This window comes from Lontra canadensis, unplaced genomic scaffold (genome assembly GCF_010015895.1).
Source record: "Lontra canadensis isolate GAN:19392208 unplaced genomic scaffold, GSC_riverotter_1.0 scaffold38, whole genome shotgun sequence".
Classification (NCBI taxonomy): Eukaryota; Metazoa; Chordata; class Mammalia; order Carnivora; family Mustelidae; genus Lontra; species Lontra canadensis.
This window is the reverse complement of record NW_022631032.1, coordinates 18,508,286-18,533,497: the sequence shown is the minus strand read 5'-3', so window position 1 is coordinate 18,533,497 and position 25,212 is coordinate 18,508,286. Positions and strand designations below refer to the sequence as shown.

The window sequence follows — 25,212 nt, the reverse complement described above, 5'->3', positions numbered from 1 at the left end:
CCTGTGATTCTGTGGACAACCCCCTTATGAAAAAAGCGGGGAAGAGATCTTTGATTTTTAGATGAGGTAATAATTTCATTATTTCCGCTTTCCTCCATATTACCGCTCAATAATCTCAAGCAAGTCAGAATTTCAGAAAAGAAACAAAATAAAACCATCCTGCCGTGTACCTTCCAGGTCACGCGAGGCATTCACTGAGCATTGGTGTTTCCGCCTCTTTCATCATTCCATTGGACTGGATGTTTAGAGGGGAGGATCCACTTTGGTCAGGTCCCAAGAGTATCCCTCAGTATAATTCTGCTGCAGGTGATGTGAGGATGGGATTTGGCATGAAGTCAGTACATCATACATGAATTTGACTGTAAATGTGAAGATGCACTTTTTTTGTTTTTGCTATGGAGTGGCACCTTTCAAACATTGAGGTACCCCTAAGCATCTCCTGGAGACATTCTTCAAGGGCGGTTTGACTCAGCAGGTCTGCGGTTGGGCCTGGGACTCGCATTTCCAGCACATTCCTAGATGATAGCAATGCTACTGGTCCATGAATCACACCTAGAGCAGCAAGGGTGAGAGGACCTAATTCTTGTCCAGCTCCATGCCTGACACTCACCAACACTACTCGGGGATCGCCCTTTCCCTGCTAGGGAGAGTTCTGAGCACCGGAAAAAGTGAGAAAGAGCAGAGGGCTCCTAGGCTGCGCTGGGCTGTGAGGGAGTGCTGTAGGGTCAGGGGCACATTAGTAGATTTTTCTGGTACTAAATGATTTGCAAGACCTGAGCTAAGTCTCAATGATATGATCAGATGAAGTGGGTGAGAAAGCTCCTTTTAAGGATTAAGAACCATCACTTTTGGTAGTAGTCCATAACCAGATAGCAGCAGAGCTGAAGTTTTACATACACACACACACACTCATATATTTTTGTCCCCACTTCCTCTGAGGACCATCCCTGAGTTAATGACTTTACTTTCCAGGAAAGGAAAATGGGTTAAGTCATTAAGAAGAATGAGACATGAGTGTGCAGGAGGGTTTTCAAAAAAGAGAAGATGGCATTCTCCTCGGGTTTAAGTTCACTCTAGTCTACAGTGCCTGGGGTCTACCTACTGCTGGATGGCTTTAGGGAACATTCGGTTCTTAATAAGTAGGTTCAGAGAAAGAAATTCTTTGGATAACTTTGTGCCAAATCTTTGAAGATGCTCTCACTCCACCCTATTGTGTGTTTTTTTTTTTTTAAGGAAATTGCTAAAGCTTTTTGATTTGTCATGATAATGAGAATTATAGTTTAGCGTTCTCATGGCAAAAATGACCAAGAGATTTTCCCTCACTTCCATTTCCCATTAGTATTGGGTGGGAAGAGTGGCAGTGGGAAGCAGAGTGATTATACAGTATCATTTTAAGGGACAGGCATTTTCTCCCCTGGAAAACCTAATAACCATATTTTTGCATCCCGAGGAAAAGAACCCACACTATTAAGAATAAATAAACAAAAACAACAGAGGGTGTTTTTTTTTTGTATCAATGGGGAGTTTATATGATAGAAATGAACGAAGGGAAGTATGTGATTAATTTTTAATAAAGACTGTTAAAATGATATTTTTCACAAAGTCTGCCAAAGTTCTGATAGCTGTAGATGCTGTTAAATGAAATGATTTAGCTCTCAAAGAGGAAGTAAATGCCTGGTTAATATTTTCTAACTGAACCATTCTAGAAGAGCTATCGGTAAACTTTTTAGAGTACTATCAGTCCAAATCAAGTTCATTCTCAAGAATTACCATGGGATGACAACTTGAAACCTGGATATGAACCTTAATATGTTTGAAAGGCGAACATAAAGTTTTTAGCAAATAACTGGCCTTTGAGATCTGTAGCAGGGCCAGGAAAAAGAATGGAACCATACAAGCTTACATTCACTTCGTCACTCATTCCTTTGCAAACACTTACTGAACTCTACTCTTTGTAAGGTATTTTGCTAGGTGTTCTATGTGGTGGGGAGGTGGAGGGTGCAAGGTTCAACTGGACAGTGGAGCTTGCCTTCTAGATACCTGTGATTTCACTGAGAACATAAGGCATGTACCTGATGCCATGGGAAAAGGAGAAGTCACCTCCTCGTGGAAAAGAAGCAAAGGAAATGTTTCTGGAGGTAGGGGCTTTTAGCTTGGTCCTGATTTCTTTGGGGACAAAAATAGGAGTAATGTACATGAGGCAGGAAGAGTTTATTAGGTCTTCTAATGCAGTGTCTCCTGGTGGAGTTTGGATCATTTGAGAGTATCAGTGACAGTCGGACTGGATTATTAATGAGTCACCCCAGAAGCTCAGTACAATAACATTCCTTTGGGCCCTGTACGATTTTGGTGAACTTTACTTAAATCCATGAAAGATTACCTGATCCTTTTTCTTGAAAAATCTGGTAAAGGCCACCCACATTCCTCAGCACAAATTGTTCTTGATCCTAGGTATATTGAATATACTTGAAAACTGACAGAGGAATGAATAGCTGAATTTGAAATATTTAATGAATAAGTAGAAAGAGAGTTTATACTACTTTCCTGAAATGCTTTCTTTAGAACGCTTAGTGATTTTTAACAGACACTATTGTTAGTGTAGTTCCACTCACTCGGAAGTCCAAGTACAGTCAAGTAGCCTTCATTTTTGGGGGGCAGTTTTCCTTAGAATGAGTTGCCAAAGATCTCAAAACTTGATAGCTGAGAGAAGTCACTCATTAACATGTCACTTCTGCTTTTTCATGAATGTGGGTTTAATTCTAGGCCGTCTTATGGTGGTAGGCATGACCACAAAAACACACTGGGCCGCTCCGTTTTCCAGCTGCTGCTTTGTCATTGTTCACTCATAGAGCCGGTTCAGGGTGTTTGTGATGTGTTTTTCATCACTAATGGATGAAGCCATTTGGGTCCAGGTCCCCTGGGATATCGCCTTATATGATACAGGGGACCACAACATCTGTGAACTCTGTGGACATGCATCAGGTGCCCTTGGGCCTCGGGTGAGGAGGTGGGGCGCACAGATGAGCTACTGCTAATGCAAGGGGTGGGATGCAGAAACCCTTGTGGATGGTGGAAAATGCATGTAATGAAAACTGCCCTTGAAAATCTCTTTATTGCCCATGAAATGTAATACCGGAGCATTTCTCTACCTGCCCAATGCATGTTTTCCTTCAGGATGAGATCAGCTTGGTGTTTCCAGCAATGAACCCCACGGGGAAGTAAGCTGGTTCAGTTTAGAACGAGTGTTCCTTAGAATCACATCTGAGAGGGTGAGGCGCTGCACTGGGAGAGGCGTTGGTGAGAACGGAGGTGGAGGGAACGGGATCTCCATGCCTCCTGTCTCCCATCCATTCTGGGACTCATCTGCCTGTTGATTAGAACAATTGGCTCCGTTTTAAGTGGTGAACAGTCCTCTCATTCAGTGAGATTTGTCTAAGATAAGCATGTGTGGTGTAGCTTCACTACGCAAAGATGACTCCAAAGAGATCTCAGCTCTCAAGAAACTCATCTACCTGGGTTGTGGGGGACAGTTGTCAAATATATATGATGCAAGTGATGTGACTGGCCGCTAAATCTGTAGGTCTGGGTTCTCAACTCTCACCCAGAATTTGTTAATGGGGGTGCTTTAGATAAAGAAGCAGTCTCCATGATCCCCTTCTTCTCTGGGTCTAGAATGATGGTGGATTTGAACAGGGAAACAAGAGATGAGGAGGATCTCCTAGGCAGGGGGACTGGCCCAGGGGAGCCCAAAGCCCTGATAAGCAGACCATGGATGGTGTGGCCTGACCGGAGCACAAGTCAGAGGGAAGCAGGGAGAAGAGGTATGAGGCATGTGGATTGGGAGGCCTCTGACAAGCTGGGCTAGGAAGTTTGAATTTTATCCTGAGGTCAGTGGGGAGCCACTGCAAAATTTTTGTTTTGTTTTGGAGGAACAACCCTTAGAAGTGCCGAGTTTTCAAAGCAAAAGAGGGGAAGCTAAAAGGGAAAGACAGTGGAGGCTGAGAAAACACAATCAGTGAGGGAGGGAGCCCGTGGGTAACTGAAGTAGGCTGCGGGGGAAGGGAAGGCAGAGTTGGATGGGAGATGCGTCTGACGGGGGGATTGAACATTTAGCCACAAAGGGACAGGGTGAAGGAAAAGGAAGAGTCAAAACAGGCGGCACGTTTGACTCCGAGTGGCTGGGAAGGTTAACTGGAGGAGGGAGGGTAGGGATGGGGTGGGGCTGTGTCTTGGTGGGGTTTCCCAGAAGCAGATCCTGCAAGATCATCAGGGAGGTGTTCCCCAGAAGCCTCAGTTAGGAGTGGGTCTCCGGACAGGAAAGGGAGGAAGCCATCAAGGGTACAGTGTAGTCTTGGCCTGATTCTGCAGGAAGCGGTGAGCCCACCTTGAGGCTGGGAACCGGCTTTCCTTTCCCAGCACCCAGCAGCCATTTGCCACGAGCTGCCTCAGACAATTCCCCGGTCTAGGACACATCCCAGCAAGGCATTCCAACAGCCAGGGAAGACCAGGAAGCGTGCAGAACCTAGGGGGATGCACAGAACCGGGATGGGTTTGGAGGGGACCTGGGTGGAGCACAGGCAGCGGCCACCACAGAAGGAATGTGAATGACGTCAGTCTGGTTGCATGGTGTTTGCGGGCAGTCGCTGGGGGACGAGGTCCAGTGGCAGGTGTCTGCCGGGAAGTCAGGAGCCAGGAGAGAAGCCTGAGCTCGGTGAGGCTGTGGGGGGTTGTGGGAATCCATGGTGAGCCAATGAGGACAGGCCCGCTTCTGTGTTGCTGCCTGAGCCAAGCCTGTTGTGGTCCTTGTTCTCTCTACCAGATGCCTCTAGTATTTCTTAGAAGAGACGCAGTGGCTTGCGGAAAGCTGTGCTAAGTGAGCTGCTCAGTTCCAAATTGACCATATGCTTGGAGTCGGAGAAGTTTTTCCTCTCAGACCCATCAGCAGGCTGTACTCCCAAGTACTTACGAGCAGCACAGATTGCAGGATGAGTCAGCTTTGGCCGCCCAGTGTCAAGTGATGCAGTGAGAGACGATACTTTTGGTTTTGGGCTGTTTTATTTCCAGGAAAGCAAATATCAGAAAATGCCCAGCCTTTCCCCCTTATTCCCTTTTTGGGGCTGGGAATCTGAAATCCTGAAGACTGCCTTTTTTTTTTTTTTTTTTTTTTTTAAAGATAGGGCTTGCACTCTCGGATGTCTCCAGGGCCCAGGACCTTGGGTGGGGGCTCGTGGGTGTCAGAGAACTGGTACCTCACCCTGCCCTGTTGTTGCCAGGTGTCACCAGATCTTGTACCTTTGTTCAAGAACAGCCAGAAATCTGGATTTTTATATGAAAACTTCTCTCTCTTTAAATGGGGCCTCACTTTTTTCAAAATACAGATGGCTTTGTTGCCCTTTTCAGATCCTGTGTGTTTTACAAAATGAAGGTTTGTGGCAATCCTGTGTCAAGCAAGTCTATCAATGTCATTTTTCCAAAAGCCGCTCACCTCGTGTCTCTGTGCCACATTTTGATATTGCAATATTTCAAATGTTTTCATTATTATTATATTTGTTATTATACACTGTGGTCAGTGATCTTTGATTTTACTATTGTAATCATTATGGGGCCCCACAGAACACACTCATATGAAGCAGTGAATTTAATAGATAAAAGTGTGTTCTGGCTACTCCACCAACCAGCCATTCCCCCATCTCTCTTCCTTTCTTTGGGTCCCCCTATTCCTGGAAACACAGCAGTACTGAAATCAGGCCCATTGATAACCCTGCAGTGGCTTCTAGGTGTTCATGTGAAAGGAGGAATCGCAGGTCTTTCACTTTAAATAAAAAACTAGAAGTGATTAAACTTAGTGGAGAAACCATGTTGAAAGCCAACATAAGCTGGAAACCAGGCCTCTTGCACCACACAGTTAGCCAAGTTGTGAACGCAGAGGAAAGTTCTTGAAGGAAATTAGAAGTGCTGCCCCGGTGAACACATGGATGATAAGAAAGTGAAACAGACTCATTGCTGATACGGAGAAGGTTTCAGTGGTTTGGAGAGAAGATCAAACCGGCCATAACGTTCTCTTAAGCCGAAGCCTAGTCCAGAGCAAGGCCCTGACTCTTTTCAATTCTGTGAAGGTTGAGAGGTGGGGAAGCTGTTGAGGACAAGTTTGCAGCCAGCAGAAGTGGGTTCATGAGGTTTAAGGGAAGCAGCCATCTCCATAACATCAAAGTGCAAGGGGAAGCAGCCAGTGCTGATGTAGAAGCTGCAGTAAGAGATCCAGAAGATTGAACTAAGATAACTAGTAAAGGTGTCTACACTAAACAGATACTCAGTGTAGACAAAACAACCTTCTATTGGAAGAAGGTGCCAACTAAGACTTTCACAGCTAGAGAGAAGTCATTGCCTGGCTTCCAAGCTTCAAAGAACAGACTGACTCTCTTGGTAGGAGGTAATGTAGCCGATGACTTTAAGTTGAGGCCAGTGCTCATCGACCATTCTGAAAATCCTAGGGCCCTTAAGAATCACGCTATATCTACTTTGCCTGCTTTATACATGGGGCAACAAAGCCTGGAGGACAGCACATCTATAACATGGTTTACCAAATGTTGAGACCTACTGCTCAGGAAAAGAGGATTCCTTTCCAGATATTACTGCTCATTGACAAAGCACCTGGTCATCCACGAGTTCTGGTGTACAATGAGATTAATGTTGTTTTTGTGCCTGCTAATACAACATCCATTGTGCAGCCCATGGATCAAAGAGTAGTTTCGACTTTATATTTAAGAAACACATTTCCTAAGGCTCTCTCTGCCAGAGACAGCGGTTCCCCTGATGGATCTGGGCAAAGCCAATTGAAAACATTCTGGAAAGGATTCACCATTCTAGATGCCATTAAGAACATTTGTAATTCAAGGAAACAGGTCAAAATATCAACATCAGCAGGAATTTAGAAGTTGATTTCAGCCCTCATGGATGACTTTGAGAGGTTCAGGGTTTCAGTGAGGGAGGTCACTGCAGATGTGGTGGAAATTCAAGAGAATTAGAATTAGAAGCAGAGGCTGAAGATGGGAGTGGACTGCTACAAACTCACAATAAGACTAACACATGAGTATGGATGAGCAAAGGAAGCTGATCTCTTGAAATGGAAATTACCAGTGGTGAAGATACTGGGGAGACTGTTCAAATGACAACAAAAGATTGAGAATATCACATAAATTTAGTTGAGAAAGCAGCAGTTGATAAAGGGTTTGAGAGGACGGACTCCAATTTGAAAGAAGTTCTTCTGTGGGTGAAATGCTATCAAACAGCATCACATGCTGCAGAGAAACCATTTGTGAAAGGACAAGTCAATGGATATGGCAGATTTCATTGTTGTCCTATTTTAAGAAACTGCCCCAGCCACCCAGCCTTCAGCAACCACCACCCTGATCAGTCAGCTGCCATCAGCATCGAGGCAAGACCCTCCACTAGCAAAAGGATTAGGACTAACTAAAAGCTCAGAGGATGGTTAGCATTTTCTAGCAATAAGTACTTTTAATTAAGGTATGTACTTTGTGTTTTTAGACATAATGACATTGCGCACTTAATGTACTATAGTTTAGTGTAAGCAAAACTTTTCTCTACAATGGGAAACCAAAGAATTCATTGCACTAGCTTTATTGTACTATTTACTTTATTGCAGTGGTCTGAAACCAAATCTTCAGTATCTCCAGGGCAGGCCTGTAACATTGTGCAGCCCTAACCCACCCCACTGGCTGCCATCCTGCAACCTTTAAGATTTCTGTATGATGCTTATTTCGGTGGAGTTAATCATTCTGCCTTTGAGCTGTCTCTTCTCCTTTCACCCACAGCAATCATTAGACTTCTCAGACTATCTTGTAATTATTTATATATGTCTTCCCACCCTTTCTCCTCCTTGCTAAATATCTTCCAACTTTGGATTCCCCTTACTTACTTAGAGTGCCAGGTGGTTGAGTAGGTGTTGCTCAATAGAATTTTCCTGAATTGAGTGGAATAAAACTATACCCTGGAATTTTGCTACCATCACTTCCTAAAAAGGTCATAAATTCACTGCAAAATGGATCTGTCTTTGGTTTACATATTTACCAGTACCAAAAGTGTATCTTGATAACTCAGCCACACAATATGGACCCCAGGGAATGGAACACACACACACACACACACACACACACACACACACACACAGAGGATCCTCTCGTTGTCCAAATAAAAGTAATTTGCCACAGGGGTATATATACGTTATTTTTTACTCTTTTTTTTTTTTTCCTTTTAAAAAACATCCAAAGGATGGCCTTCAAAGGAAAGGAAATCTTTGTGGACTTAAGTGGAGTACAAATGCATTACATTGCCTTTTTTTTTTTTTTTTGGCCTTTTTTTTCTTTACAGTCCACAAGATAACATGAGCATTTTCTTTGGCATTTGAAAAGGACAGAATTGGAAAGTACAAAATTATACTGGAACTGAAAAGAAAGTTCTCTTAAAAATTATAATCGAAAGTGTCCTCTTTAAGTGGCCTTGTGTCTCTTCACGTCTAATTTCTACCAATTACTTTGGCTCTTGGGAGAATTACAGGGTTTCTAGAAAGAGGTTTCATAATTAAACGAAATACACAGGGGGTGGTCGCCTACAGGGGTGTGCCCTAGAAAATGCTCGCACACGAGGCTGGGGTTCAGCCCTGGAGCGTGCTGATTGTTGGAATCACATGTGGGGAAGAAAAGTAACACTGGGCGTAGCAGTGATTGACATGTGTTACAGTGGTGGAGAGAAACCACAGCAGCTGGTTTATTCCCAGACAGCGGAAATTGAGGAAGGTGAATTCGAAGTTCTTTTCTTAAATGAGAGCAGGGAATACGAAGGTGTCTGTTTCGCAGGGGGGTCGTTATTTTAGATTCAGTCATAAACAGGGCCCCCACTCTGGGCTCGCAGCTGCCCCTTATTGTTGGCGTGGTATCAGCCTTCATCAGTTTTCTCAAGCTTCCCGAGGTGTTTGCAGGACTTGATTAGCTCTCCTGGGCTGCCACTGTACCCCCCAAGGAGCTGTCCAGCATCACTGAGGACTACCTTAATTTATTCCTCCTATTTCCCATCTCACACTGGAGTGACACCCTTTTCTGGTGTGTTGAAGTATCAGGATTCACTGTTAATTATTGTGTTTGCACTTTCCAATCTAATATGCTGGTGTAAAGCCACATTCTCTTGGGGGAAGAGAATTTTTTTCACTCCACACCCGTAATGGCTTGCCTAGTTACTCTTATTCTCCACCTCCAAAGTGTTGGCCTTTGTCCCAGTGGAGAGAGCCAGAGAGACAGACCTGCATCATTCCCTGAAAGCTCATCCCCCACCACCCCCCACCCCGTTTTATAGCTGTCCTTGATGCCTATGTCTTTCCCCATGTTTTATTATTTATTTATTTATTTTTGTCTCCTCTGAGAGAGAGAGAATTAGCATACTAGTGATTTCCAGTCTTTCTCCAATAGCTTAGAACGGCAGAGAATAGCGAGCAGGTACCAAAACGCAGAAGCACAAGGCACGACATTTTTTTGAAATTTCCTGTTGATCTTATGCAAATACCACAGGACCATGAAATGTCTGTATTTGTTTAAAATAAAATAAATAAGGGCCCCTTCCTCCCACAGTCCACGCAATCTTTCAGTAACAATGGAGGATTTATTCTGTGGCATTACAGGTGGGCTGTAGGGATTCCTGCCACTATTTTGAGGGCCTTGTGCACACAGTGTAGGTAATTTAGTTGCAAATACTTTTACTGAAGTGTTAGATTTTTGTATTTTTATGCCCATTGCATATTAAATTTAGGAACTCAGATTGCCTTACTTTAAATATTCCTGGCAGTCTTTTTTGTCTTCTCTCTTCTTTGTCAATCAGACTTAAATTAGATTGTGTGTGTTTTTCAAGCTGAGAAAGGCATGGGCATTACCAGTGTTGGGTCCTGGAAAAGACTAGTATGAACTTAATCTTACAGGTTTCGCTATGAAAGCAGCAGCAGGGGACAAATAACTTTCAGATCCATATAAATACATTATCAGTGATTTCAGTGTTCTTAGGAATTTGATATAATGATTATCTTTATGTCTATCTAACTGTCTTCTATAATTTTTAAGTGGTTGAAAGATGGAACCATTTTACAAAGAGGTAAATGCCATAAATACGATTTAGTGGAGTACATCATTTCATTTGCCTCCCATTCATCAACCACGAGTTGGAATTGAAAAATGGCTCCAAAGGCTTTAAAAACCAAATTAGTAACTTGTATTCATACAACACCTGTTTCTGAGAATCTGAGAGCACTTTTGCTTCACTCCTATGTGTTAAGTCTTGTAATTTATTCTCACTGTGTCCTCATGATGGTTGTTTTTGTTGTTAATATTTGTTGAAAACATTATCACGTGTTCAGTGGAAGTTTCAGACTTAATTCTGTTTTGTAGTTGAAAGGTACCATTTTCTTGCCTTATCCCCTACCTCCCATTTCATACCGCAGGAAATCTAGCCTGAAGAACTTACTAATGAAGCACCTGAGTGGCTCAGTTGGTTAAGCGTCTGCCTTTGGCTCAGGTCATGATCCCCCAGGGTCCTGGAATCCAGCCCCATGTCAGTCTCCTTACTCATTGGGGAATCTGCTTCTCCGCCGTTCCTCCCCCTGCTCACGCTCTCTCAAATAAATAAATGAAATCTTTTTTTAAAAAAGAAGATAATTATTAATGACTCCTGTAGTATTGAAGTATGGGGTGGGTGAGTGGGACTGTGTGGTGGGTATGGGGCTTAAGTTCTATCTTGAGGCTCATGGCACAGAAATATACCATCTTTCAGCTCAGGAGCCCTGGAATTACCGAAGGGCCTTCAGAGAATTCCCAGATCCTCTGGGCTTTGCAGGGTCTTCACTCCCCACTGCTAGGTTCTGGAACCAGAGGTGTGGTCATACCCAGACTTGTTTCAGGGCACTTTGACACTGCAAAGCATTTGGAACTCCTTTTGGGAGCCCGGCTGGGTCTTGTCAGTTTCTGCACTAAAAAATTCTATTCCAATGGTTTTGAGGTGCTTAGTGCATTATTTTTTCTCTGTTACCTAAAACAACACCCCCGCAAAAAAACCTAAAATGTATTTATTAGGTGTCTTGTGTCTTCTAAGGCAGTAGCTTTTGTTAGAATGAAATGAGCACAGTCCCTGCTCTGGGGGGGGTTTATAACATACCCAACTTGTTGAAGTTTTTATTTTCAGACTTCTATAAAGTCCCCAAAATGGCTCTGGGAAGCAACCTGGATCTTAATAGGAACAAAAAGCCCACTTTTCTTGTGAAGAGTATTTATATGTTTGCAGGCATTTCATAATAGGATTCATTATTTATGGTACCAGCTGTAACAGCTCCCATCTATTTGTGGCTGTGTCTGGCCAGCGTTCCCACTCGTTGCTTCATGATGTACATTATCTTTACTCCTGAAAGCAGGACGAAAAAGACGAGACCCAGAACGGTCACTTACCCAGAGTCATGCTTTTGCTAATTGGAGAAGCCAGGATTTACATCAGGATCTGTCTACTACTAACACCGTTCCTTTCTCATTTTTTTAACCATTAGGGTTAGGGGTAAGAGTAGGATAGGAGTTCTCTGCCTATATAGTGTCTCAACTCTTGCCAGTTTGGGCTGGAACTGTCCTGTGCACTGTGGGGTATCAGGCAGCCCTCCGGTGCGCTACCCACCAGGTGCCAGTAGCAAACAGCACCACCGCTGCCCCTGACCCTACAGTTAATGAGAGTTAGAATGTCTCTAGATATTACCAATGTCCCCTGACAGGCAAAACTCCTCCCAGTTGACTGGACTAGTGTTAGGGTGTGCAGTAGGGATCCACCTTTGTTTTCTTCCAAATAGCTGTCTTTATCAACAGCGTTTATTGCATTCTCCTGATTTTTACCATGGAATGAAATGGCACCTGTATCATCATTTGGATTTCTGTATATGCCCTAGTTTGTGCCCAATTCTTTATTATTCCTAATTCTTTATTATTCCTGTGATCACTTTATTGATTTTTGTGCTATCCCACGCTATTTTGACTATAATAAGTTTGTTGCATATATTAATATCTATTAAGACACTGTTCTTTGTTTTCAAGATCTTAACAACTTTTGCGGGTTGCTTTTTCCATATAGACTCCAAAGTTATTTTCTCCAATTCCCAGTAAATTCTGTTGAAATTGTAATTACATTTACATAATCATTTGAAGAGAGTTTCTACCATGTGTTTTCAAGAACATAGAGTTTGCTATTATTGTTGGAAGTAAAGTTTTATTTTAGAGATTTGTGATCATTCTGAAACTTCTATGCATTTATCTAAGCCAGTATTACCAAAGTGAGGTACATACCCATGTTGAAATAGTACTGAGCTTCTGTGTATATTTATTTATGTTGACAAATTACGAGAGAAATTATGCATTACTAATATTGAGCATTCGGGTTGAAGATGATGCCCTGGCTGGGTGCAGAGGTCAGGGGTCACCTGTCTATACGAAACAGGAGGGCTCCTGAGAGACTGGGTTCAGAGGAAGGCTTTCATTTGAAAACTCAGTGAAGTGGATTTGTGGATTATTTCTAGTAGCTTAACCCTCATGAAATATACACATGACTTAAAAAATTCCTGTAAGGTGGTTGAAGATTGAGGAAAATACCAGTAATGGGAACATAAAATCCTTCTGTCTTTGTCTCTTTCTTCCCTCTCTCTTTCCCTGTCTGTCTCTTCCTCACACACACACTTAGACTCACACGCAGAAAAATGACCACACTGACTCCTCTCTCACTGTTTGTCGGAGCTTTCCTAGTGAGATTAAAAAAAAACAAAACAACAAAACAAAACAAAAAATGCAATGCTGACCTATTCAGATCTGAGAGAGGATAGCAAAAGATATTTGGATGCATCAAGAAGCCATTTTGAAATGTGGGTTAACTCCACTGTTGTTAACAATGAATCTCATTTCAAGAGTCTATTAAGTCTTGAAATATTAACTATTCATAATATGAACTTACTGTAATTGTAATTTTAAAATATTGCCTATTTCAGTTGCTTCTCATCTTTTTAAAATTTGTTTTGTATGTATTTTATATGACAAAAATGTAAGATATTGATCCAGTGGTAGTCAGGAGTTTTTACGGACCTAGTAGGCTATCAAAAAATTTGGAGACGACTGATTCATGAAACTTCTGGGTCACTTGGATGGTTCCTGAAGAAGTTAGAGTTTTGCTACTCAAAGTGTAGTCTCTGCACCAGCAGCACTGGCATCACCTGGGAGCTCCTTGGAAATGCAGATTCCCAGGCCTCACCCAGATCGGCTGAATTGGAATCTTAATTTTAACCAGATCCCCAATGATCTGTTTTCACAACCTGTTTTCACATTAAAGTGTGAGAAGAGAGTTAAGCTGTCCTTTCCTATTAGCCACGTGTAGCAATGTAAATGTAAATTCATTTAAGTTAAAATTAAAAATTCAGTTCCTCATGGGCACTAGCCACATTTTAGGTGCTTGGTAGCAACATGTGGCTAGTGGCTACTGTATTGGACAGTACAGATAGAGAACATCTCCATCATATAATTTAGTTCAAGGGTGTAGGTAGGTAGATCGAGAAAAGGAGGAAACAATGAATGAATTTTAATTTGGAACATGTGCATTGAATGTAAGCAGAGAAGGGACTTCCTGTCACTCAACTGGACAGGGCCTGTGAGAGAGTCCTAGAGAGCATTCATCTGGGGTGCAATTACTTACTGTTAGTTTTGTTCGCAGATAATGTGACTTCTGAAGTAATATCAGGCAAACCTGCTTTTTATTCGGTGTTAGGTTTGTGATAAAATATTATTTGTGCTTTAATACTAATATTAGTCCTTTTGGCATCTTTCAGGGTAAGTTAGGAACCTTACAGGATCCCAGAGAAAGCAGGACCCTGCCCCAGATCCCATTCCTTGGGGTTTTTCTCTTTTCTGTAGTCCAGCCTGGTGGGCATTGAAATTCTTTGACACTGTGTTATACAGGGACCGCAGGGGTAAAGCCTGTTTGTTTTCCCATCGCTTTTAAGATTAACGGTGAACTCCTTGGGGTTGCACAGTCCCTGACGGTTTATCTACCAGACAGCTGGCTCTGACTGTAAACAGTGAGACAGGATGTGGCAAGATTTCTCTAGAATAAACAGCAGTACTGTAGTACTGGGTAGTGAGATGCCCACAATGACTTGCACGCACTTGGCAGAGCGTAGCTTCCTAAGAGAGTGTGTGGTTAGGGTATCATTTGCACAGTTCCCCAACCCCCATCATTTCCCAAATGTTCCTGGTGATACCAAACCCTTATCAACAGAAGTGGTGAATGTCTGTTGGTGAAAGAGGAAGAGAAAATCAGAAGAAAAGGCAGTGACCCATCTATGAGTTCATTCTTCTCCTTTCTACTTCTTACTTCAGAACTCCCCTGATAAACTGTAGAGTTAGGTCCTTTATTTAATAATTTGCTAGGATTTGTTTACTTGGATTTTTTTTCCCCCTAAGCATTTCTTAAGCTTCACTAATAGGGGACGTTTTTGACTCCAGCAGCTTCATTTTTTTTAAATTTTTTAATTTTTTTGTAGATTTGATTTATTTTGCAAGGGGAAGGAGTCATAAAATGATCGGAAGTCTTTTCCCCATTGTTCTGAGAGCATCTTTGGGGAGCAGCATTTACTCCCCTCCCCATCCTACCCCAACTCCCACCAATTGCAAAGATGGGAAATACCTAAACTCTGTCTCCCATCCGTCCACTCCCTCCACAAAACCTTAGCTCATTACTGCTCTCCAAAGACATTCTTTGCCTCTTCTTCCATCCTACACAATGCCACATGCCTCACCTTCCTGAAGTCTGTATTTTAGTGTCTTCTCTTATCTAAGACCATCCATGGCTCCCCTTTCCCTCAGAAGGAAGTCCCATCCTGCAGGGGCACACCTCACCCTTTCTTTCTGACCATGGATCTCACTTCTCTCCTGCCCACTGTAGACACATCACAGGTCCATCCTAATAGCAGATTCATCCAAGTGTTCGCCGGTCTCTGATGTACTGGTCCTGCCGATCCTGATAGCCGGTCCTCACCTTTTACCAAACTTGACCGTTTATTATTTCCATCCTGTAACTCATGGTTTTTTCCGTCTCTATCCTTACTAATCTCTGCTCTCAGTGCCTGGAATAGCCTTTTATCCATTGTCCCATGACTAATTTCCATTCAGCTTTAGGCTCAGCTGACACACTTCTTGCTTTTTTTTTTTTTTTTAAAGATTTTTTATTTTTATTTATTTGACAGAGATCACAAGTAGGAAATCACAAGTAGGCAGAGAGTCAGGCAGAGAGAGAGGAAGGGAAGCAGGCTCCCCGCCAAGCAGAGAGCCCAATGCGGGGCTCGATCCCAGGACTCTGGGATCATGACCCGAGCCAAAGGCAGAGGCTTAACCCACTGAGCCACCCAGGTGCCCCCACTTCTTGCTTTTTAAAAGATTTCCTGATCCCTGACACTGAAAGTAACTGAACTCCCATAACGCTTCTCTTTTTATAGGGTTTGCATACAGTAGATAGCACTTGCATAGTTAGATGGCCATCTTGAAGGCAGGATCTAACATAGTACCTGAGATGTATGTGGTCAGTGGTCAAGAAGGTGCTGAACAGATGAATGAAGACATAGACCTTTTTATTGTCATGAGTTTTACGTTAGTTAATGAAACTAGAAAATGCCTTTTTTTTCTTTCCTTGACAAAACTTCAGATCTGTAGTTCATATTCCTCTCTCCTACTACTTAGAAGGAAAAAAAAAAAAGCTATTCTGATTATTTTACTTGAACTTGGTATTGCCTTGGGGGAAATATCTTAAAAATCCTTCCTGTTTCCCAGACATAGGGAATTTGTTTCTGTCAACTGACATTCAGTATTTTTTTTTTCCTGTTTGGAGAAGTGCCTAGTAATCTAAGTTGGAGTTTACCACCATTTCTTTCTGATTATTCCTAAGTGAAGCAAAAATAGTTCTATTGATGAACTGCACATCCTCTCCTTTCTTTTCACAACTCAAGTTCAAACTGGGCCTGGTGTCCTGGGAAAGAGGGGATGTTGTTTAAATGATGGTCTTTGAAGTTGTCGAAGGGGTTTATGAGTTGGAGAGAGATCTGTTACATGTTTATTATTTAAAAGTAGTGTGTATGGTAGTATTTATTCACATGTTTATTTTTTAAAAGTATCATTTATAGTAGTTTTTTGACAGGCATTTATTTTTTAGTAGACTGATTTCAGATCTGCTAGTGAAACCAAAATGGGTTTTTATTAACTACTTGGCAGTTTGTCAGTATAGTTTGAGGATTAACCTTCTTGCCCGTGTTAATTTTGAATATTTAAAGTACTCATAGACAGTAGGGTCTTTGCTAGCAAACATGTTCTTTCAAAGGCTTAGCCCAGGGTTATGTCCCAGCCACTGAGGAACTGGCACTGGCCATGATCGTGGGTTATCCGGGAGCAGAAAGGGGAAGAATCTGCTGAGTCATTACAAGGCATGAACTATCTGGGTTGAGTTTATGGGTTGGCTATTCTGATTGTAATTAACTTAGATAATCTGCTCACTCTTATCTCTTCCCTGAGATCCAGCCTTTTGTGACTCACAGGTAGCTGCGGCTGCTGCTGCTGCCTTTTTTTTTTTTTTTTTTTTAACATATAATGTATTATTAGTTTCAGGGATACAGTTCTGTGATTCATCAGTCTTACACAATCCACGTGGGAGCTTTGTGTATGTAGCTGAGAGACCAGAAACTGGTGGCTGGGAGGTCAAATTCAACCCCAAGAGGTTGGCCAACATAGCAAAAAACATTGTCTAAAGCCAAAATTTTGACAGTTATGGCTGACATAAACACACGATTTAATGAATTCTTTAAAAAAAAAAAAAAAAAAAAAAAAAAACTAGACATTTTGGCCATCCTGGCCTGGAATCGCTAGCGATGGCTGGGATGTAAACTGCCCAGGTTACCAAGGTTTCCACTATTGCCACTGTCTCCCCAACACTGTAGTGATGTGGCATCTACTATTGAACGTCGCTCCTACACTGTGACTTTTCTCATGATGGAGGCAGGTTTTCTCCCAACTGCATTGCTTTCAGGAATGGCATTGCAAGAGGGCATCTGATAGGATTCTGTGTTCGAATGAAAAGCAGAGAGAGCCTATTTCTCCACGAACATGAAGACCATTCCTGTATCTCTTATATGAAAACAGAGTGTCTAGATTATGTATTTTGGTCAAAAAATATCCTCTTCCACTCAATGCCTGTGGGTCTTGGAGTTTGCATCCTGGTGTGACATTCTGACCCTCTGGCCCCCTGGGGAGTGACTGTATAACCCTTGGGCAGACATGATTGTTGTAATGAGCCCAGCTCTGATTTACACTGTTTTTATGACAGTTCATTTTTGTGTGTGAGTAATGAGGTCACCACGACACAGAATAGGTGGTCTTCTCTTATGATCTTAAACAACTACGACATCTGTGGCCAGTAACGCTGACATCTGAGGTACTTCAGCCTAGGGGCTCTTTGCTCTCCTGCCCTACAATTAAAAGAGGTTTGTGCACAAATGCTCAGTGTCTAAATCTCCTTTTATGTGTTCGTTGTACAAGCATTTTTTTTTTTTTTAAGTAGGCTCCATGCCCAGCTCCAAGCCCAATGCAGGGCTTGAACTCACAACAAGATCAAGAACTTGATCTTGAGATCAAGACCTGAGCTGAGATCAGGAGGCAAATGCTTAACTGAGTGAGCCACCCAGGCACCCCTGCAAGCATTCATTTAAAATTTTCTATTCAGTTTTGGCCCACATTCCGTTTATAAGAAGTCAAATAAGTGAGGGCTGTTTTAGATGATTAGAAAGTTTTGGAAATAGTGGGGACAGTTGTCTGGCCTTATGAATGTGCTTAATGACATTGATTGAACACTTAAAAATGGTTAAAATGGTAAATGTTCTGTTAAGTGTGTTTTAGCCACAATAAAAAAAGTAAAAAGAAGTGAGGAGAGCAAGAAGTTGGATATACTTTTGAGTTTTTCTGATCAAAAGAGGCATAGAGAAAGGTTCTCATTCTTATTTTATATTTCCTTAATGTCTGGTCTTTTTTTTTTTTTTGGAAGTTTCTTTTCTTCTGAGATTATAGGATTCTATATTATTGGTCTCTACAAGTCATTCTCTCTGTTTTCTCTTTCCATGGACTTGTTCAGTTCTTGGCCAGGGAAAATCTGGACAGTAGTGGATACAACATACCCAGCCTGGCCTGTGGTTCTTCACTCTGACCACACATTAGAATCACCCATGAGTTTCCAAAGCCCCTTTGCCCGGGCCATACCTAAAACCAATCAATCAAAATTTATGAGAGCTCCCCAAATGCTTCCAAAGGAGAATGCAACCAGGGCTGAGGATACCTGCCCTATGGGAAGCCCTGTCTGTTTCACAGAGCCCAAGGTTTCTCATTAGATTGTTCCAGTGCCTGAAGTTGGGGCACATCAAAAGAAGTTGGGGCACATCAAAAGCCACTTTCCTTTTGTCCTCCAGATTCAGTTATTTTAGAAATTGCAGTGATGTGATTTGAAGGGTCTCTGATAGGAAGAGTATAGTAGGGAGGGGTGGAGGGATGGATAGTTTTGTCTAGAGACACTGACTCAGAGAATAAAATATTACAGAGTCAAAACAGGAAATATATATATCCCAGAAAAGTAGAATGCCTTTCTTGCTTTTTTAAAAATAAATTTTATTTTGGAATAATTTTATATTTCACATAAAAGTTACAAAGAAATTACAAAGAATTCCCTTATGCCCTTCATCGAGTTTATCCAAGCATTAGTATCTGATGTTACCATGGTACCTTTGTCAAAACTAAGACATTGACACTGGTACATTACTGTTCAGTAAATTGTGGATTTTATTTGGATTTCACCAGTTTTTCTATTAATGTCCTCTTTTAGTAATGGGACTCAGTCCAGGGTACCACACTACATTTAGTTGTCATGTTGTGGTGGCTTTTTAGAATTTAACTGGGCTGTGAAGTCTTAGCTGCTTCTCCAGCATCCTAAGCAGTCAGGACTTCCAAGTTTATGTGCCTTGTTACCACGATGTCATTACGTTAAGAATTTGAATTTGTTTTGTCTTATGTATTCTTGGCTTTCAGCACATCACATCTCAGGAGTATCCTTTTTATTCCTCTTCCTTTCAGAAAATCCCTTTGGAGTAGAAATAAACCCCCCTCAACTCTCCAATGCTGCATCCAAGTGGGGGATTCAAGATGTGAGAGGGGTTAGAGCTCTTTTCACTTAGTTATCGCTCAGGTGGTTTTTGAGAAATGACCTAGCAGCATGAAGATGTTTTTATTTTTTCAAGGAACCAAGCTGTATGGGACCCAAATCAATGGATTAATTTGATAATTGACCCATTTTAATCATAATATAAACAGATTACTTTGCACTTTTTCCATAGGATGGACTAAATCCACTTTCTCTTTGGGGATTTCAAGACTATTGGTAAACTGAGGAGAAGATTATGCGTCTTCTCATAATAGAAGATTATGAGTTAGTTGAAGAAGTTGACAGGGTGGCCCATACCTTTGCCTCTTGACATGCTTCCTGCCTTTTACTTTCAGGACAGACAGCATGTTCTGGTTTTCTTCCTTCCTCTCTGGTTTTTCCTTCTGCTTTGGGCTTTATTTTTTTTTCTCCCAATGTCTTCTTCATGGTCATGGTCCCAAGGGTCAGTCCTTGACTATTCTCTCTCTACATTAATTGAAATCTTACCCAGTTTTTTGCTTTAATACCATCTGAAAGATGATGACTCTCAAATTCATATCTCCAGCTCCTCTCCTGAAATCCAGATTGGACTATGTATTAAACTGAATTTATGACTGCTGCTACGCTGCTAAAAACCCACTTTGAGCCATCATCATCTCCCTGCTGGACCACTGAGTTAGTCTCTAAGCTGCCTCCTACAGCCGTAGGGAGCCTTGTAAAATAAACCAGATCATATTACTTCTCTGTTCAACAGTCTCCAATTTCCCAGTTGGAGTCTCCAGGCTTCCTAGTGACTTTTCAGCCTTCTCTTCTCTTCCTTCTCTGCCCTTTATTCACTGAGCTTTGGCCTCAGGGCCTCTTTGTATTATCTTGCCTCAGGACCTTTGCACTGGCTACTCCCTCTGCCTGGAAGCTCTCATCCTAGATATCAGCATGGCCAGCTCCTTCAGTTCCCATAGATCTTTGTTCTAAATGTCACCTTCCTGGTGAAGCCACCCAGACCACCTCATTAAAACTGCAGCTTCTAAGAGCACCTAGGTGGCTCATTTGGGAAGCCGAATCTTGATTTTGGCTCAGGTCATGATCTCAGGGTCCTGGGATGGAGCCTTGCGTCAAGCCCCTCATTGGACTCCACATTCAGTGGGGAGTCTGAGGTTTCTCTCTCCTTCTCTCCTCCTGCTAATCCTTTCTCTCTCCCTAAAATAAGTAAATAAATCTTTAACAACAACAAAACTGCAGCTTCCCCTCAAACACTCCTGATTCTCTTCACCTTGCTCTTTCTTTTTTCTTCTATACTTATCCCTGCTGAACATACTGTTATATGCTCATGCATGTTTATTTGTTTTTGCCTATCCCCCTAGACTGTCAGCTCCAGGAGAGCAGAGATTTTTGTGTTTGTCTATTGATATATGCTAAAGAATAGTGCCTGGCACATAGTAGTAGTTATGGTCAGTATTTCTCAAATGAATAATTATGAACTGTGAGGAGTGTTTGGAAAGTAAAGATGCAATTATAGATGATAGTCACTAGGTCAGCAGTGGCTAATGTTTGCTGAGCTCAGACCTCCTGTCATGCCCTGTGCTAAGGACTTTACATGTTTTTGTCTTATTTAGTTTTTATAAGGATGCTAAGAGACAGCTACTCATAATATTCCCATTTAGCAGGAAAGAAACCAAGACACCGAAAGTTTATATAAATTGTCCAGAGTCACCTAGAGGTGGTTTAAATTGTCCAAAGTGAACTAGAGATGTATCATTGATCTCTAGTTCTCATTGATCCCCTTCTAGTTCACTTTAGCACCTGTAGCCTGTAACTGGCAAATCTGGAGAAAATTATGGAATAGGCAATGGAGGGAGGAGGTGAAGCATATGTCATTGTTAGCAGTACTCTGCTCAGAGTGCTTACATTTAATTTCAGAGTATTTGGTGTTAATTTCCAGATGAGGGAGGGTTTGGTAGTTAATCCTGCAGAAATGCATTCTGTGTCCCTCCTTTTTCTTTTTCTTTAAACCCAGATCTCTCTGTCCTTTCCAGAAGTGGAAGCCATCACAGCTTCATTCGAGGGCAAGTTTGGTGGTTTCTCATTTCTTTTTCCCAGAATAACACAAGGACATGACCTTTGGGGAAACATAAGTGGTATTTCTTCTCCTTTGTAGGAAGGTGACAAATGCTTCCTCAGCTGAGAGTTTCATGCTAATGCTTCTTTCCCTGGGGACTTGAATGACTGTAGAGTATCTATTCCCTCCTGATGTGATCCCTTAGAGGGCCACCCCTGGCCCCTGAAGCCACTTCTGTTGGGTGTCATCTTCTCTCTCCCAAGGTGGTCCTGGCCCTCAGAGACAGGAAACCTCATCACCTGTCAGTGACTGCTCTAGGTGTTCTTTTTTTTTTTTTTTTTAAGGTTTTATTTATTTATTTGCCAGAGAGAGAGAGAGCAGAAGCAGGCAGAGTGGCAGGCAGAGGCAGAGAGAGAAGCAGGTTCCCTGCTGAGCAAGGAGCCTGATTCAGGACTCGATCCCAGGACCCTGGGATCATGACCTGAGCCAAAAGAAGTGGCTTAACCCACTGAGCCACCGTTGTGTTCCCTCTCGGTGTTCTGAGTAGATCTGTGGGCCTGGAACTAGCCATGGTCACCAGTGGGAAAACATGAACCTGCCTTGTCTTCCTGCTCAGCAACTGCTACTGTTTTTCTGTGCTCTGTAATAAATTGCCACAAATTTAGTGTCAGAAAACAACATACATTTATTACCCCGCAGTTTCTGTAGCTCATCTGGGATCTTTGCATCTGGTCTCCATTAGGCTGCAGTATAGGTGTTGGCTTGGGCTGTGATCTCAACAGAGGCTCACCTGGGAAATAAATATCTGTTTTCACTGCTCCCTCAGGTTCTTTGCAGAATTTATCTCTTTGCAGTTATAAAATTGAAATCCCTGTTTCTTGCCAACTGTTGACCAGGGGCTGCCCACGGTTCCTTGCCACGTGGCCCTTTCATAACATGGCAGCTTGCTTCTTCAAAGCCAGCAAGAAGAATATGTGGCTCTGTCTGCCAAAATGGAGCCTTACAGTGTCAACGCAATCCCAGGAGTGACAGCCCACCCTCTTTGCCATATTCTGATGGGTTAGAAGTGAAGTGCAAGTCCTACCCTCATTCAAGGGGAGGGTTTGTACAACATCATGAACACCAGCAGGAGGAGAATATTGGGAGGAAGGGTGTGTTCACCACACCAGCCATATTTACTGTTGCTAAATTGTGGAGCTAATTCCTAAAGGCAAGGGAAGACTGATTAGTTGCTCATCTATTCCTTCAGCAGATATTGGATTTGCTTTGCCAAGACTATAGGTCAAGATGTGGTTTTTCATGTTTCATCTAGAAAATTTGTAGTAACGCTTATTTTTGTAGATATTTTGTGCTCCTTTCAGCTCAAATGTAACTGGGTAAATTACCTGATGAAATGAACCAGAGATGCCTTCCTTCCTGTAGTACTTCTTGTTCTAGCACCAAAGGTGGTAGTTACTAGATCCTATACCAAAGATTATTTCTTATGAACCTGGGCTGTAAGTTGCTTAAAGGCAGACTCCATTCACTTTACGAGTGTTTTACTGAGTTGATGTGGTGTCGACTTATTTAAAATGATCACTGGTTCTCAAGCTACTCATTTAAAATCTCAGTGGGTGTTTATAAATAACCTCTCATGGTCTGACATTTGTCTTCATGTGACAGAGAAGCTGGGATTTCATATCTTAGAACACCTCCTCCCACGCCTGTCTTCGTCATTTGAGACCTCACAAACACCCATGACAGCATGTCATGACCAAGTCTTTGAAAACTCTAAAATCTTCTGCTTTAGTTCCTCTTAATATGTGTTTTGCGTGGGGGTGGTAGGGGATGAGAATGTGAGGAAAAAACGAGAGCTAGTGTCTAGTCTGACAAATTTTAATGCAAGAAGGCTCAGGCACAGAACTGGTTTCTTCTTTTGGTGTTAGTTTATTCCAGTTTGACCAGTTTGGAATCCATTTATTCTTTTATGTTTCGAAAGTATGTGCCTCAATCCCTACTCCTCAAAGGATGAATTAGGAGGAAAAATAAAATCAAGATACACTATTGACGTTTGCTTACCCGATCACAATTGCACACCTGGGAAAAAACCAAATCCTCTTTAAAATTTTTTCACTTTCAAATTTCACATAAATCATACCCAGAGGGTTAATGGTAATGTAAGTTGCTTTTAATGATATATAAGAATCTTAGAAATTCATTTTTAAAATATAGCAAATATGCATATTCAGAAACCACTTATTTGGTAGGATACATGTGTATGAGTTCAGTGTGAAAGCGCCCACTTTAAGAATTTTCTGGCCACACCTGCTCTTACAGGGGCTGGCATGGGCCTCTCTTTGGTAGAGCTCCTCATAAGTGGGCCGAGAGAGCCCTGCTCATCCCTTGGCCAGTGGGGTGTGGCTGTGCTTGTGCTGGAAAACCCCGGACAGAGCCCAGAATCCTGGTCCCTTAGTCCCGATCCCCGTGACCGGCTAGACCACGCTGTGCATACACTTAGCAGCAATCCATTTCCTCTTGCCTTATGCCTGGCTGGGTGGGCCAAGGAATCACCTTCCATTTCTGATACTCGTGTCACTTTCAGGAGTTCCTCATGCCCGCATGAGCGTCATGTAGGAGTCCCTCAAAGGAACGGCATGAAGTGGTAGGAGTTCCTTCTGGTGATCACTTCCTACTGGCTCTCCTGAATGCACAGAGTGTCCCATCATATGCACAAGGACATGGTGGGAAAGAGAGAAGCAGCTGCGCCACCTGTGTGGGGACATGGCTGGGCCATGCTGGCCGGCTCTGCACCAACCAGAACCCTGCAGCTGTTTGCCACAAATGACCTTTATACCCACTCTTTCCCCAGGACTTCAGTTGCCTTATATTCTTTCTTTAATGTATCTTTAATTTGATGGATTTTGCCAGATTGCCTTCTGTAAGGGTTGAACCTTTTAAAAGTCTCTTTAAATTAATTTTAATTTCCTAAATGCTATTAGAATATATTCTTTTCAGAAAAAGGGGAAAAAAATAGCGATATAGCTAAAGTCGCTTTCAGTTACCCTACCACCCCTAGATCCAGCTCCCATGCAGACCATCTCCATCCCCCAGAGGTAGGTGCTGTTAGTGGTTTGGTGTGTCTCTTTGTCTATGCCTTGTCAGATATTAACCCATGGGAAATAAACATGGGAATATGTGCGTGTTGTTTAATGGATAAGCTATACTGTCCTAAATTTCTATAATGGTGTGTTTTCCTTGATAGTATGTATAGGTCTTTCCATGATGTGTATAATTAAGTAAAAAAAAAAAATATATATATATATATGTATATAAAATTTGAGTTTTATTATAAACTATTTTTCAGCAGTGCTTTTCAACATTTACTTTCAGGAAAGATTTTGGGGTTTCATTGAATACCCAACAATTCATATATATATGAATATATATATGTATATATCATAAATATATGATATATACACATATATATAATATGTGCAAAATCTTTATGTGTTTTTTTCCTCTCTTCAGATCTCAGAAAAGTGATCTTCACAATGAACGCTACATCTTGGAATTAGATTGCTGTTCCTCCTTAGACCACCTGACAGGCCAGAAACTCATCCCAGAGTTTATTAAGAAGGTGAGCCCTATGGTCGGGACAACTGACCAGGTTTGCAGTGCGAACTGGTGGGGGCTGGCTTAGGGCAGTTTGGCCATACTCCACAGGCTGGGGTAGGAGCCAGGGACTCCTTGGACCTGGGTTTTGAGCAGCCCCACAAGGGTGCAACCCCCCATTCTGTACACACATGGCTCAGACTGAAGATGACTCAGAAACAAGGTAGCTTCCCCCCTTCCCAGGCAGGCAGGATCCTGGACCTTGTCTTTTAAAG

General features: G+C 42.2%; 1 protein-coding gene across 1 annotated transcript in view; it reads left to right on the top strand.

Moving 5' to 3' along the window:
* RFTN1 (raftlin, lipid raft linker 1) overlaps window positions 1-25,212 on the top strand; it is a 134,597-nt gene that overhangs the window by 21,520 nt on the left and 87,865 nt on the right. Inside the window, exon 3 of the mRNA XM_032869262.1 lies at window positions 24,854-24,962. Within this exon, the coding sequence (XP_032725153.1) occupies window positions 24,854-24,962 (109 nt within the window). The remainder of the gene's footprint in view (window positions 1-24,853; window positions 24,963-25,212) is intronic.